General features: G+C 51.9%; 6 protein-coding genes across 6 annotated transcripts; 1 reads left to right on the top strand and 5 right to left on the bottom strand.

Moving 5' to 3' along the window:
• Positions 1-2: 2 nt before the first annotated feature.
• Positions 3-684, bottom strand: P153DRAFT_82117 (uncharacterized protein). The gene is made up of 2 exons (XM_033673428.1): positions 402-684; positions 3-312 (listed from the first exon to the last, which is right to left on the bottom strand). The coding sequence occupies exons 1-2, from the start codon at positions 570-572 to the stop codon at positions 154-156; spliced, it is 330 nt and encodes a 109-aa protein (XP_033521052.1). The 5' UTR covers positions 573-684; the 3' UTR covers positions 3-153.
• Positions 685-2,039: 1,355 nt separating this feature from the next.
• Positions 2,040-4,996, bottom strand: P153DRAFT_369330 (uncharacterized protein; the record flags this gene model as incomplete). Its single annotated transcript, XM_033668737.1, has 5 exons — positions 2,040-2,989; positions 3,039-3,726; positions 3,800-3,916; positions 4,020-4,612; positions 4,665-4,996. The coding sequence occupies 5 exons, from the start codon at positions 4,991-4,993 to the stop codon at positions 2,461-2,463; spliced, it is 2,256 nt and encodes a 751-aa protein (XP_033521051.1). The 3' UTR covers positions 2,040-2,460.
• Positions 4,997-6,842: 1,846 nt separating this feature from the next.
• P153DRAFT_297609 (protein elicitor peat 2) lies at positions 6,843-7,745 on the bottom strand (the record flags this gene model as incomplete). The annotated part of the gene is made up of 2 exons (XM_033664167.1): positions 6,843-7,367; positions 7,425-7,745. 2 exons carry the CDS (start codon positions 7,743-7,745, stop codon positions 6,843-6,845), a joined length of 846 nt encoding a protein of 281 aa, XP_033521050.1.
• A 194-nt stretch (positions 7,746-7,939) lies between these two features.
• Positions 7,940-9,518, bottom strand: P153DRAFT_81907 (translation initiation factor eIF4e). Its single transcript, XM_033673426.1, has 2 exons — positions 8,439-9,518; positions 7,940-8,376 (listed from the first exon to the last, which is right to left on the bottom strand). Exons 1-2 carry the CDS (start codon positions 9,292-9,294, stop codon positions 8,135-8,137), a joined length of 1,098 nt encoding a protein of 365 aa, XP_033521049.1. The 5' UTR covers positions 9,295-9,518; the 3' UTR covers positions 7,940-8,134.
• Positions 9,519-10,418: 900 nt separating this feature from the next.
• On the top strand, positions 10,419-11,030 carry P153DRAFT_297935 (uncharacterized protein; the record flags this gene model as incomplete). The annotated part of the gene is made up of 1 exon (XM_033664192.1): positions 10,419-11,030. One exon carries the CDS (start codon positions 10,419-10,421, stop codon positions 11,028-11,030), a length of 612 nt encoding a protein of 203 aa, XP_033521048.1.
• Positions 11,031-11,151: 121 nt separating this feature from the next.
• Positions 11,152-11,951, bottom strand: P153DRAFT_297285 (DUF1264-domain-containing protein; the record flags this gene model as incomplete). The annotated part of the gene is made up of 3 exons (XM_033664149.1): positions 11,152-11,576; positions 11,629-11,803; positions 11,862-11,951. 3 exons carry the CDS (start codon positions 11,949-11,951, stop codon positions 11,152-11,154), a joined length of 690 nt encoding a protein of 229 aa, XP_033521047.1.
• Between the last annotated feature and the right edge of the window lie 2,235 nt (positions 11,952-14,186).

Here is a 14,186-nt window from a genome sequence, read left to right as displayed (position 1 = left end):
TTGAGCAGAGAGACCTACTGCGTATCAAGCTCAAATACAAAGCCTATCCGAAAACACACTACCTGGGATGGCGGGTGGCTACAATTTACACCCCTCAATTGCAAAATTTAGTTACCATGCCAGCTCCACCAACTCTTGAAAGCTCAACTGCCATTACGAATTACCCAGGCCACCCACAATCGCCTTCAGCTTTATACTTTGTTCTAAACCAATCTTGATATTTAAAGTACATGCTGTTTTATCACCTCTACTCCCTTCGCCTATTCTTCCCATTTTTAAGATTGGTTTTCTGACTTGTTGTTTCTTGGTCGACTCCGATCGAATGGGCGCTCGAACTCCTAGATGGGACGATCGGACGATTGAGGGAATCGCGTTTCCTTCCTTCAGCGTCTTCTTTTGGTGATATACCCCCTACTTTCAGTCGTTACACCTCCAGCAAGGCCATACAAACGAGCGCGTCGGTTATTTCGCTTTTTCGTAACTGAATGTAGATCAAAATCCAAGGGCGAAGATACCAGCCAACAACACATTAATTTTCCACCCTCCCCTCCCACCATTCCCCGCTGCAGCATCGCCCGTACGCACCGCGCTTGCCATCCCGGTAGCCGTTGGCGATGGCGTCAGTTGCGTGCTCGTAGTCCCACTCTTGGTCAAATTTCTCTGAATATCCGACCACGTCGCAAACGTCAACGGCTTGTCTCCCTCCTTCTTGACAATCGTAAACAAACTCGATGTAAACACCGTGAACATCTGCTCATCCACATTCGTCAGTTCTCCCTGTAGAAGGTAATCGCTCCTACTCTCCAGCTCTGCATCGGGTACCCATTCCGCTTCGCCGGTATCCGGTACGCGTTGTAGTGGCCGCTGGAGCACGTCTGAGAAGTCGCAACCGATAGATGATGCGTTGTACCCTCCGGGGCCGGGAGGCTCGAGAACGCAGTGACCCGTGTATGTGTATAGGCTCAGGGAGAAGTATGTCGCGTTGTTGGACTCCCATTGTATTTTCAGGGGCTCGTTGGCGACTAGTCTGGTATTGAGTGTTGGAAATGTGACGCCTGATCCGATGTGGCCGGCCGGTCCGCTGCAGTAGCAGGGTCCGTCATAGGACGTTACCATGGCGCAAGAACAGTAGATAGCCGTGGAAAGCCGTATGGGGAGGAGTTGCGCGCTCAGAAAGGTGGACGTTGAATTAGGGATTTAGGCGTCCAGCCTACACTCCACCGAGTCAGTACGCAAACCATCGATCGCTGCAACCTTATTTCCTTCGCAGGCTGCCAACCTCAACATCCCCCTCACGACAGCCGTGAATGATGCCAGCGTCTTTGTCAGCACCAGATCGAACGAGTGTTCGCATACCTGCCACCAGGCAACGACGCCTAAATGCACGTCGCCCCTGCATCGCATTTGTAAGCAGATGTCGTGCATCTTCTCGAACCGCCATCTCGCTTCCATCGTACCATCCGACGTCTGCCTGATTCTAACGCGGCAGAGCGATCGCAGGCTACGAACGCCACGTAGCACGTCCCACAAAACGCGCTGACACGCTGTCACATGCTCTCTTTCTGGCCAATCAGCGGCTCAGACATCACATCTCAGCGCCCTTCATCTGAGAATGTATGACTCCCACCCGCTCTTCTGTCCCAGTCGTTGAAAATACCTCAGAGAAACACAGATTTTTCAGCCGTCTTGAGGGGTGTGGTTGGGATCTGATTGGTGATTATGTTCAGGCATCTGTCGCATGCAGGGACAAATTCATCAATCCAATGTCATTCTACCCCCAAAGCCACCAGTGCTTGTCACAATCCGCATGTGCGACGTCTGCCTGCATATGCACGGATCAATGTCTATCCTTGATGGCGTCATTATGTATCTTGTGATGCTCAGCCCTTAACATCTCGCATCCATATGCCTAAAGTAGTCATAGTTACTTAGCTTCTCAGGCAGTGTCAGGCATCAAAAGGGCGCTTGGCGTAAGGCGTCAGGCAGAGTTGGGGGCCAAACCCAAATTGAACGTCAGATCAAGGCGCAAGCATGGGAACGAAATTTACTGCGAAGTTTTGAATTTGTTCGAGTGTTCTCGTATACATTATCATACAACAAGTCTAGTATCCATCTCTGTCATCGCCCTTGCATCGGTCTGAGTGAGCGAAGAGCTTTCTGTCCGTCTATCTATCTGTCGTGATATGCATGTTCCGGACATGCCAACATGAAGTATAAGAAATTATGTCTGCGTTCCAGCTGTGTGCTCAAAGCGAGCGCCTATTTGCCAGATACGAGAGTGGTATCGAAAAAAGTGAACAAAAGGAAAAAACATCTTGACCGCACTGTACACCGTGCAGTGCGCGAAATTGTTAAACCAATCTTGACCCATCATGCAAAATATGTTCCTCGCTCTAATGGTAAATCATTATCGTATGCGACTCACTACTAGTTGACACGCGCGAACCCCATTTCCCATAGTCATCTCCGCTGAAGCGCCATAAGTGCTCGCTCGAGCTCCCCTAAGCGTGCATCCTTCTCTTCGATCTTATATCGTAAGCGCTTAATCTCCGCACGCATATCATCGTCACCGCGATCTGAGTAGCCAGAGATGGAGCCACGTTTGCGCTTGTGGGAAAGCTCGTCCTCGTCGCGGTATTGGACCATGGGAGTGTACTGTGACTCAGAACGTTGAGGAGTCTCGACCAGTGGGGAGCTTTCGTGCGATGGGCGGCGAGGAATGACTAGGCTGTGCAAGTCTGCTGATGTACTTGTCCGACGGTGTACGCGGCGGATGTGTTCGGCAAGGTTCTCCTTCCGTGTGAAGCCGGCGCCCGAACTGCGTTTGCAATCTGTAAACGGACAGAAGAGCGAACTCTTCGTCCCACCGTGCATCTTGTGTACCTCGCGTTCGTGGCGCAAAAGACCGCCACTGTATGTGAAGCCTTGCAGTTTCTCGCAACCCTTGACGTTGCACTTGTAGGGCCGATCGTGTTTATCCATATGTTTGCTGCGGTCAAGTCAGTAATTAAACGATGAAATTGAGAGAATGTACTCACCTCCATTCGCATTTTCTATCAAACATGAGAGTGGCACAATCTTGATGTATGCAGATCATCTTGCCGTCATGGTTTTTGGGGGGCTCCTCCGCGCGCTTGTAAGAGCGATTCTTTTGCTGTGATTCAGTGTCGTCGCAATCTGGTAAAGAACTCTCCTCGGAATCATCCCGTGCAATGTTCTGAAGATCCACATCCATCGGGTCTCGCTCAAGGCGTGGAGATGGAAGTGGCGTTCGGTTGTCCAAACTGTCTGGAGTTGGGATATCAGGGTTGGAGTTTAAAGATAATTTCCGCTCATGCGTGTGGATGGGTTGGGGTGCTTGCATCGCATTAATATCCGGTCCTAATGTGTTTACCATCGTGTGTTGAGGATGTGGGAAGGTAAAGGTGATGTTGTCGTTCGGTGGCGACATGAAATTCAGATGGCCAACTTGATATATACTATCACCGAAAGACGCGAAGCCGGTGTGTGGCGCAGCAAAGCTACCGTCTCCCGTAAATTCGGTGACTGTAATGCTTGGAGTAGTATTCGTCAGGTGATGATGCGGATTCGTCCGTTGGGGCAAATGCGGTTGCCAAGACTGATCTAGGCTTAGGCCCGAATTAACTGGAGCTAACGCGAGTGGCTCGCAGAGTGGCAAGAAGGGACCGAGATCAGAATATATAGGTTGCAAGGGCAGTGACTGATCTGTACCATCGTTAGCAGGCTGAAACTAATACTTGTCAAGCGCGTTGTGAGTCAAACGCAAGGCTAAACGAACCTATGAACTGAGGTAAAGGGTTGTAGTCGGGTTGCCAGGCTTCCGTCCGAGCCTGGAACTCACGATCCACAGGTGAGTCCGAGTGTGTCTCAATGAGTCCTAGGCCAAACTCGCGGTCTAGGTGCCTAGTCAGCAAGTGAAACATCGTTGAACGTGCCAATCGACAACTCCAAGTCTGTACTTCAACAACCAATACAAGACAGCAGCAAGCATAACTTACAGTCAGATGGTGCAGGTGCAGGCAAGTTCAAGTCGAAGTCAATCTGTTGGAGTAGTCTGTCCAGCGGTACACTATCATTGCCGCCTCTGGTGTCCTCGTCGCTCGAGTACCCGTAAAACATCCAGCAGACGCCCCATAGAACAGCCAGCGATGACTTGATAGTCCACGGAAAGGATGTACTGAGCGGACGAGGCTTTTCGGCAAACTCGGTGAACCAGCTCAGGAGCTTGCGCTGCTTCTCGTTGCGCCCACCGCGTAGCAATTCCACAAGTGCCTTGCGGGCTATGACGTCGATCAACTCGGCTTCGAGTCGCAACAAAAGATGCTCATAGTTGGCAATGAAGCACTCGTCTATGCTCAGCCCGAGGTGGTGACCCTGAGCTACCAGCCATGCATCGCCATACTGCGATCGGCATTCAGAGAGTAATCTGATAGCATAGTCGATCGCGGCCAAGAGCTGAACTGCCTCGTTCAATGGGCGACCTTCGAAGATCGACAAACTGCTTTGTTTGAGAAAGAGGCCGTCATTGCCCGCAATTGCAGACAACGGACTCCCCGCAGGGCTGAGCTTGTCGTCGACAGCGCTAAGGACACTATGCCGAAAGCTTAGCACATGTAACCGAAGTTGAGGCTCTCTGTACCTACTGTTGCACCTCCCCGCCAGATGCGTTTGAGCTAGCAATATTGACCGACAACCTTAGCTGCGGCCTCAAGAGTTCCGAGCTATTCTTGCGCCGCTTAGATACGCGATTGTTGACACGTCGCGACTGCTTCGCATCGAGAATGCTCAATTGGCATATCCCAGTGGTGATCTTGGTGAGCGCTCTCAGGCCGGTAGACTTGGTGCCAAGCTGAGATGAGCAGACCGAGCCACAATGTATGCGTAGTTTGACGCGTCGACGCAGCTGCTTAACAAATTGAATCACTTTGAAAGTGAGGGAAACATTCGTGGCCTCGAATTGCTGGATCGCCATGGCTGCGCAAACCCAGGCATCAACGATGTAGAGGACAGGTATGGTGAGATACGCCCCCTTCACCCGACCCTAGGACGTATATACACAATGCCATGTTGGCGGCCGCAAGGCCAGGAACTGCCTGACGGTCAGCCTTCTCTCCAGATGGTTTCACGAGATGAGCACATTGGAGCCACTATTTCACGCCACATTGTGTTGATTGGTTGAATTTCCGACACAGCCACCTTCTCGGCAGGCTGCGATCCTCAACACCTTACCCCTCGTCCTATCATCGTCATAACACAACACCAAACCCGGTCAATCACCAAGATTCGAGAGGCGCAGCCAATCATTTCCTTATCGAGGATTTCCTCAGGCACAAACAACTGAGCACGTGCCGTGTCGGAGCCGCTCACCGCCTGGTATGATGTTGCTGCCTTCTTGGGTGGCTTTGCTCCCCTGTACTCGGCGATCTGTTCCTGCATTCTCATGGAAACCGTCTCAGGCACTTCGGAGCACGATGTACCGCTTGCACGATGGAATTTACAGCTTCAATTCTAAGGTGTTTCACCGGTCTCGAAACGACCTGGAACACTTATCGTACATCAACGTCTCGATTTCTGACAATATCAAACCATGCTCTTGTTCTAACATACGACTACAAAAATTGCAAGGCTGATGTTAGGCAGAATTTTCTACTTCAGGTGATTTGCGGCTGAGACAAAAGGCAACCGCGCATGGACGAGGTAAAAGAGCTCGCGTAGTAATCATTCTCAACGAAGACATCAGTCTGGCGTGGGGTCAAAGATAAAGTGATTGACAGTTCAAGATAATCTTGCCCACAATAGTTTGTATCAATACCAATCGCTTCGAAATTCAGCTACATTTTCGCCTTGACCGGACGTCCAGAGATGATCTTCATCACATCTCCACTGATGCTTCGATATCGCCCCCGAAAACAATTGCTGTACGTTTAATTGAAATCCCGTTCCATAGAACCATACGGTAGTCGCATTTTCAACAAGACACGCGACATCTTTGCTACTCTTTCCAAATCCAAGTCTACCCACCTATCAGTATGCGTTTCCACCTGTGTACAAGAAACAAAGTTCAGCAGCAAAACACGCATTGCATAATCCCCAACGGTAGCTGTCCAAAGACAAAGCACACCACCTTGTCTCAGTAACGCGCATAATCGAAACACACACATCAATGTTTGCAACCCCACCGAACGATCAACGCAAGGTCTGTGTTTCACCGCCAAACTATACAGCCGTGGACGAAACACCACGATCCTCGCCCATTGTAGGACGGGCACGTGTTTCATGACTCGCATGCCGTTTACCTCGGAACCAGACAACCCAACTCTAGATGTGTATGCATGATGAAGGAAGGATTATTGGGAATAAAATGATACTCTACACGATATACGCGTACAGGATGATGGCTCTTGTCCAGCCGATTGTTGACCAGACCATCAATATCAACGCCAACATGGAAATCTCGTGTACTTCTCCCCATAAGCACAAGAACAACCCTCCCTTGAGACGAAGGTATGAACGGGGAAGTTGAGCAACACCGTAGTGTGAGAATAGCACGTGACGGAATGAAGTAGCAAGTAAGGAGACGTGAGATGGTCAGTAAGGCAACGAACAACAAAGAGGAGAACTTAATTCCTACATGTACAAAAAGGGTAGTAGTAAGACCATCATGACGAGCGGCAAAAGTAGTTATAATACAGAGAGAGATCGCGACCTCATACGCCGTTATTTTCGCGCTGGCTGTGGTGTTTTTCCATTTCCTTCATTTCATATCCCGTTCCCATCCCGTCCGTCCTATTCCATCATGAATGTCGAACAATGTCAACGTCCTAATTCCTCAGTCCAAGCAAGAAGCTGCCGCCCGACTTGCCGCCCTCGCCACCCGCGCCACCTCCAGGCAGATACGAAACATTGGGGTTCCGGCTCAGCATCTGCGCGATGTCCTTCTGCGTCTCGATGCGTCTGATAAGGACGAGACCGTCTCCACTCTTAGCCACAGCCTTGCTAATCGTGTCGGCGGCCTCTGCTTCACCCTCCGCACGGATAACATTGGCCTGGCGCTCCTGCTCAGCCTTCTCCACGATGAAGCGCGCGCGCTCGGCTTCCTGCTGTGCAATCTGCTTCTCCTCGACGGCCTTGGTGAACTCCTTGCCGAAGGTCATGTGCGTGATGGACACGTCTTCTAGCGCGATGTTGAACTCGTTGGCGCGCTTGAGCAGGTCGGCGCGGATGCGGTTCGAGACTGCCTCGCGCTGTGTGATGAGCTCCGCGGCGTCGAACTGAGCGACGATGGCTTTGAGGACTTCGTTGCCGATGGAGGGGAGGACTCGCTCGTCGTAGTCGAGGCCGAGGTTCTACGTACATCAATTAGTCTATACTCTACAAGCGTGAATGCATGCAGGAGTGCGTACCTGGTAGATCTTCGGCAGCTGCTTGACCTCCGGGCGATGCAGCACGCGCAGCGTCAGCGTCACCATCTGCAGATCCTTGCTGCCCGTGGTGGTGGAGATGTTGCGCGGCCGTGTGCGCACATCATACACGATAGCGCGCTGCAGCCAGGGGACCAGGAAATGTGTGCCCTCGTTGACGACGTCCTCTTTCACGCCAGACACTCGGTCGAAGATGACGGCGCGCGTCCCGCCCTTGACGTCGTACAGCGACGACTGCAGGAAGCTGGCGGCAATGCCCGCGGGCACCAGCCAGCGGAAGAGGGAGCTGGGGATCGCGGCCATGGTGGTTGTGCGGGTTGGTGGGTGAGGCGGGGGCGTGCTGGGGGCGTTGGGGGAGCGAAAACGGAATTGTGAGGTGCTGTCATGGATCTGTAAAGTTGGTGCACGGACCTGCGGTGATGCTGCGCTGTTATTCGTCCACCCTGCCTTCTTGTCATGTTCACGTCGTCAACGGCTGCATCTTTCGAGGAGATGATATATCGGGTGTGTGTAGTCGGGAGCTTTATGAGATATCAGACGCTGTGATTTTTCAATCTCAACATATCGTCATTCAGCAGAGCGCTGCCTCATGATGAAGCTGGTTGTAGAAACAAGAACGCCAACCCCTCTAATGTATAAGCCTGGAGGCCTTTCCAACACCCTCTCCATATTCCTGCCCACTTCAACCCACCCTACTGCGCTGCCTGCCCCTGCGCCGCTTGACCCGGCTCAACAAACCCCGCATGCTCCTTGTGCGCCTTATACCAATAGCTACCCTCCTTCTTCGGCTGCAGCTCAGGCGACAACTTGTCCAAAATAACAGCAAGCAGCTTCGCCTTGCCCGCCTCATTCTCCGCATCCCTAGTCCACACAGCAACCTGCACAGCATTCCATCTTACCGAGTACGTGATGCCACAGATATCGTCGTTGAAAGCTGGTTTCCTTATTAGTCCATGTATACTCGCCAAAATCGACAAGGCACAGAAATGAGCTCACCAATCCGTTTCGTCTCCACAGCACCCTGCAACACATCCCCCACAGCAAGCAAACACATCTCGTGCCAAAACTGCTCGGCCACATCCTTCCCGATCTTAAAGTACCAAGCGCCGCCCTTCACGTTCCGCGGGTCCTCCCACACCGGCTTCACACCGACGTGGAATAGATGAATCGAATCGCGCAGCTTCAAGCTCTCCACAGGGATATTATTGAAGTGCTGGTAGAATTCCTTCACGCTGATGATCTGCTCGCCCAGTGGCTTGGGGCGCATAGCATAGCCTTCTGCCTTCACAGGGTTGTCTTTAGGCGCGCTTTGCTGCCCCTTTTCCGCCCAGAACATCCATTTGTGGCGGAACTCGGGGACGCGGACCGACTTGAAGATGGAGTTTAGCATCGCATGGCCGCGGGCGGGAGATGCGGTTGCGGCTTGTTCTTGTGGCGAAGCATCGGGGAGGTCGGACGTGTTGAGGACGGGGAAGCGGCCTGCCATTCTGGGGATCGCGAGGTCGAGGGCGTTGGTTAGGTCTGAAGTCGTGGGTTCGATAATGGGGGGCGGATTACTGAAGGGAGTGTCGCGGATGATGTGCGTGTGGACGAGATTGAGAAGTCGTCGGAGACCGGGCTTGAACTCGGCGCTCAGTGGTTGGTTTAGCGGGGGCACGGGTACGCCGTTCTTATCAGCGTAGGAGAGAGCTTCGAGGAGGGAACTCGGAAGAGAGTAAGGGAATGCTGTGACCTCTGCGACTTCGGAGGTTGGCGTGGGAAGTGAGTCACTGTAGTCGACGAGCTTATCATCATTAGCCATCTGGGCGGCAATTGCTTCGAGCAGGCCGACGAGACGAGAAGCTTCGACCATGGTGGAGATAAAATGGGGGTTAAACTATTGAAATGATGGATAGGCCAGTGTGGCAAGAAAAAAGATGCGGAATGGGTGGAAGAAAGGCTGCCAGGCCGAGTATAAAAGCGAGAAGTCCGAACTTCCATAGCATAGAAGGCTCGTTCGCGGGTAGTGCCCGACATTGGTGAAGGTGCATACTGGTGGTGACTTGGTGAAGGGAGGGGCGACGGAGGAAATGACGCAAGATGATGAGAACGAGGTGAAAATCGTGGGGATAGAGTGAAGATACGGTCGAGATATCAGACGTTGTATGTAGGATTGGGAGATCAGACATCATCTGATTGGGGCTGATGTTTTGACTGTGGTGGAAAAGGAGGGCATTGACGGAGATGTCTCGGCGGATCGAATAAGAGCCGGAATAGAGAAACAGACAGAGAACAGGAAAATGAAACGAAACGAGCAGAGTGATGTGCGGAAGCTTATACGTACAAATTCTAAACAACGCCGTCTTCAATCAAGCCCAGCGATCTTTCAGAAAACCCCCACTAAGTCAAAGTCCGAAACGAGGGGCAATCCAAACACACGAATCGAACACGGGTAGCAACAACCACACAACGACTCAAGCAGATGGAGAAAAGAAGGCCGGCAGCAAGGAACGAAGTGAAGTCAGCTTTCAGACGGCCCACACGCCAGCTCTTAAGCACACGACGACAAGTCAGCAGCCAGTCCAATCCGTTTCAAGACGCTGTTTCACTACCCCTGCTGATGACAACGAGAGGGCCAATCACGGCCCGGAAGCGCGTCTTGGCGGCCGTGATGACGGCTGCGGGCCGAGCGTGGAATTACCGTGCGGTACTGTAAGCCGTTGAACTTTGTTTGCAGCCTCCTTCTGGAAAAGATAAGGTATGAGTTAGTAGTAGGTAATTTGCCGTTGCAGCAAGTCGCTGAACCAAACAAAAACACAAACATGACGTGGCGTCGCGGCGTGATTACGCGCCAGACATTTTTTTTTCGCTACACGACAACCACGCTAGATGCTCATCCACTTTGTTGTCAAACATTTTCGTCCCCCGCAAAACACAGCTGAAGCACACACTTCCCACCACCCCACGCCCGCAATGTCTCGCAACGCCTCGCCCCACATGTCCAGTAGTCCAGGCCGCAAACCAACCACACGCTCCTCCACAAACAAGCCCGCAACCCCCACTGCGAAAAAAGCAGCCCCGCCGCCCAGCGACTCGGACGACGACAGCAGCGAGCTATCTTCCTCCAGCGAGGAGCCCAGCGACGAGAGTTCCGACGACGACTCGGACGAGGAGCTCGAGGACGCAGTGGACCAGGATGGCGTGGTGAATGTGCGGGCAAACCGGGGGAAGAAGCCTGTCATGAAGCTGAATAAGAATGAGATGGGGCCTGATATACGTGTTTTCCTCAAGGAGTTCTTGCCGCAGTTGAAGGCTGCGAATGACGAGTTGGCGGCGCAGAAGAAGGCCGGTACGCTGAAGAGCATTGATGCTATGGATGGGGTGGAGGGGGGGCAGGGCGCTGCGGAGGTGGATGAGGATAAGGATTATATTGAGATGGATCTTGGGCTTGGGGTGTTGGAGGTTAAGGATGATAGGGATGGGGATAATGACGATGAGATGGATATTGGCGAGGGGGGGAAAGAGAGGGATGTTTTGGGGAAGCTTATGGGGCGGGAGAAGACGGGGAAGCCGGCTGTTGTGCAGGAGATGGATACACAGCGCTCGTGAGGTGTTGGCATGTTGATTGCCACGACGTCGTCAGACTTGCATGATGCTACGCCATCCTCCCACCCACGGCTCAGCAAACTCCCCGCAGTCACCGCCGCGTTCCTCGAATCCCCACAACCGCTCACGCATGCCCAGCCCCGCCCTTCGCCCACGTCGCATCAGCATTCGGATGAACCCTCGGCTCCTCAATCCCCTCCCTAACCTCCCTCTTCCGCCTAAAATCGCTCCCAAACCTCGCATCCCTCTCATCCAACCTCTTCTCAAAATCCGGCATCTGCCCCGCCTCCGTATAACTCGTCATCAACTGCGGCGGCCCCAACGGCAACTTATCCCCACGATCCGTCTGCCACAAATGGTAAATCTTCCCGTACAAATGCACAACCTCCTCCATCTCCTTGTTCTCGGCCACCTCCCACGCCGCCTCAGGGACAAGCGCGGGTTTGGGCATGATCAGCATGCCGGACTTAACTTCGAAGACGTGCGAGTGCCACAGCGCCTGTTCTTCGGCGTCGAGCGTGTCGTACAGTTTGGGCGTTATCATGTACTCTTGCCGGAAGTCAATACAATACATTCTGGCCACTGACGGGGGATGGCTTACCGATCCCAATTATCCGCGCCGGCGGCGTCGGCGAGTCGTACAGAATACATTGCCGCACGTCGTCGTTCAGGTGCGCGCAGTAGTGGTTCGTCTCGACTGCGGGGCGCGTCGGGTCGTGCGCGTAGGCGTGGAAGGCGTTGAGGTGTGCGCAGATTCGCTGCACGGGCGCGAAGTTCTTATACATATATATCAATAAACCTGGACGTTGCTTGAGGGGTGTTTTGGTAACTCACCTGTACGGCTGAAGCGCCGGTTTCCAGCACTTTGTTCTTCACGCTTTCGGGCTCGCCGCATGTTTTGTTGTGCGTGGGTAGTGATTCCATCGTGGTTTTTGATTGAATTAGCTTAGAGAGTGCTATGTCGTGGGCAAAGGGAGTCGTGTGATTATATTTTCTGCAGTGTATGATGGACTGACGGACTGACGTCATTGTGACTTTTAGTCGACTAACGGAAACCCATATCGAGCGGATGGGCTCCACAAGAAATCACTTACTACGACGCATTGTGTATTACTACCGCATGTTTCACGTATGTGGGAAACTGCAGGAAATTCTTAACGTAGATCACCTTAACGTTCACCGCGTCAGACAGGAGAGGTCTTACCAAGACGCTCGTTCTCGACACTTCCTCACATCGTACAGGCCAGCACAATACGTGGAATATGCACAACCAAATTCCTCGGGGTCTTATGTACAGCGGATAATTCCCAGTTTCCCCAATCGCAGACTTGAAGGGATAAGCTCCACCCTACATCGCATCTCCACACTTTTCACAGAGAAGTGAACGCCTTGCCTGCTCTCTCTTTCCAATGTAGCGCGGGGATACCTCTCTCAACGAATTGTGAATCCTGCTGTACACAACGAGATTGAGTCTATGCAGTTATATCATCGCTCTTATTGCTACATCGTGTACAACTCTTACAGCACGTTCTCTGGGGTTGGAAATAGTGGTAATGGTATGGTATATTGCATGCAGATACGCCAGCAGGACTCAGTGGGACTTGGGGTTGGACGGCTGCAGAAGATAGCTGGGCGAGCATTTTACAGCCTACGGCAACAAGGGAAGGTTGGCTTGTTAGAATTGTTTTCAGGCTAGTGGGCTGGCGCGGGTGAAGTAAGGGGGCCTCCTTGGACGGATGGGAAGAGATGGTCGTCGAATTGAAGAACTTTGTAACATTTTCACTAGTCGCTAGGAGTGTATACGAGAACCTTCCGTACAGAACCATGCTTTGACGTACTCTCCTCATGAGTAGTTTCTCTAATCGATTAGTAGACTGGGTAACTCTTCCCATACTATAGTATCATTAGCCTCCGCGGACATAAAGGAGAAGTGGTAGAGAAAGAAGCCAATGCATCTTGAAAGTACAGCATAAGTCAAGATTAACAGAGCGCCTGGACCAAGGATCAACCTTTTGTACTGCACTACAAGCCAGCGATGTACTTACGTAAACGGCATACCTTTCTAACATAACAACAGGATACGGACTCAGAAGTTGAGGAAATGAGTTAGCGGACTACACAGGTATCGTTAATCGTAGCTACTGGAGCATCGAAGTGAATCGACGAGCCCATTGTGCATGGAATTAGACTCTTAGATTATAGGTTATTGAACGATCTCCCATATCGTCTATGCGTGACTATAGCAGCTAACTCGTTGAATCATCTGGCAATCTCGATGCCTTCGACCAGGATTGCACATGATTAATAGAGCTCTCACATCCTCAGACCTACATGTGTTATTGTCATATTCACCCGGTCAAGATGATAACCAAAATCGACTAGTGGTCTAGTGAACAAGGCCCCGACCCTCTATCGTTCGTTCATGGGCGCGAGCTCTCGCAATTTGTACATTTCGAACGCCACGACGATTCGACAGAACATTGTTCCTCCGAGGAGTTAACTAACTACCTCGATTGCGTCGAAGACCGACAGGAGGATTACACTGGACATAATGACAGTGCTAAATATGAGATGCGCCCATGCAGCGAATTTTATCATCCAGTTCATGAAGAGAGGCGGCAGCTTGGCTTGAAATGGAAGTTAGTTGGTGGAAGGTGCCTTGCGCTGATGAAGGCGCAGGGATTCGTTTCCCTAATTGCAAAACATCTCAGACTGGCAAGGACTTTTTTATCCTCGGCTGCTCTCCACTATCTCAGCAGTTCGATGGGACGATGCCCGTTCGTTGCACAGACGCAAGGTTGCAACTCTCAACGCTTGTGTGAAGACACCGAGCATAATCCAGAGCGTCAGAGAAAACGCTTGTTGTGTCTTGCAAAAGGTGCCCGTTATTATGCTGACCAAGGTAATGCAGTAAAAGCTCAAAATTTAACCTTGGGATGTGGCGATGCCTACGGCAACAAAGATCAATGTGTATTCTACAAGCGAGATCGTAACTTTGTAGCGCTCTTGGTTACAACGGCTTCATGCCAACGGTGGTGTTGGCTCGAAACCAATTCTTTTATGCGCAAACGTCACGATGGGCGACGCAATCGACACTACTAGGGCACTGTGTGGCGAGTATCGACGTATCGCCAAATCTGGGCTCGATGAATTGCATAG

Source organism: Dothidotthia symphoricarpi (genome assembly GCF_010015815.1).
Source record: "Dothidotthia symphoricarpi CBS 119687 unplaced genomic scaffold P153scaffold_17, whole genome shotgun sequence".
NCBI classification, from domain to species: domain Eukaryota; kingdom Fungi; phylum Ascomycota; class Dothideomycetes; order Pleosporales; family Dothidotthiaceae; genus Dothidotthia; species Dothidotthia symphoricarpi.
This window is presented reverse-complemented; position numbering and strand designations above follow the sequence as displayed.

Bases quoted from the DNA above. Each gene is read 5' to 3' on its own strand.
- P153DRAFT_82117 (XM_033673428.1), bottom strand. From the start codon at position 572: ATGCTGCAGCGGGGAATGGTGGGAGGGGAGGGTGGAAAATTAATGTGT. The intron at 313-401 runs ACCAAAAGAAGA...ATTCGATCGGAG, and splicing joins CTGAAAGTAGGGGGTATATC to TCGACCAAGAAACAACAAGT.
- P153DRAFT_81907 (XM_033673426.1), bottom strand. From the start codon at position 9,294: ATGGTCGAAGCTTCTCGTCTCGTCGGCCTGCTCGAAGCAATTGCCGCC. The intron at 8,377-8,438 runs GTGAGCTCATTT...TAAGGAAACCAG, and splicing joins TGTGGAGACGAAACGGATTG to CTTTCAACGACGATATCTGT.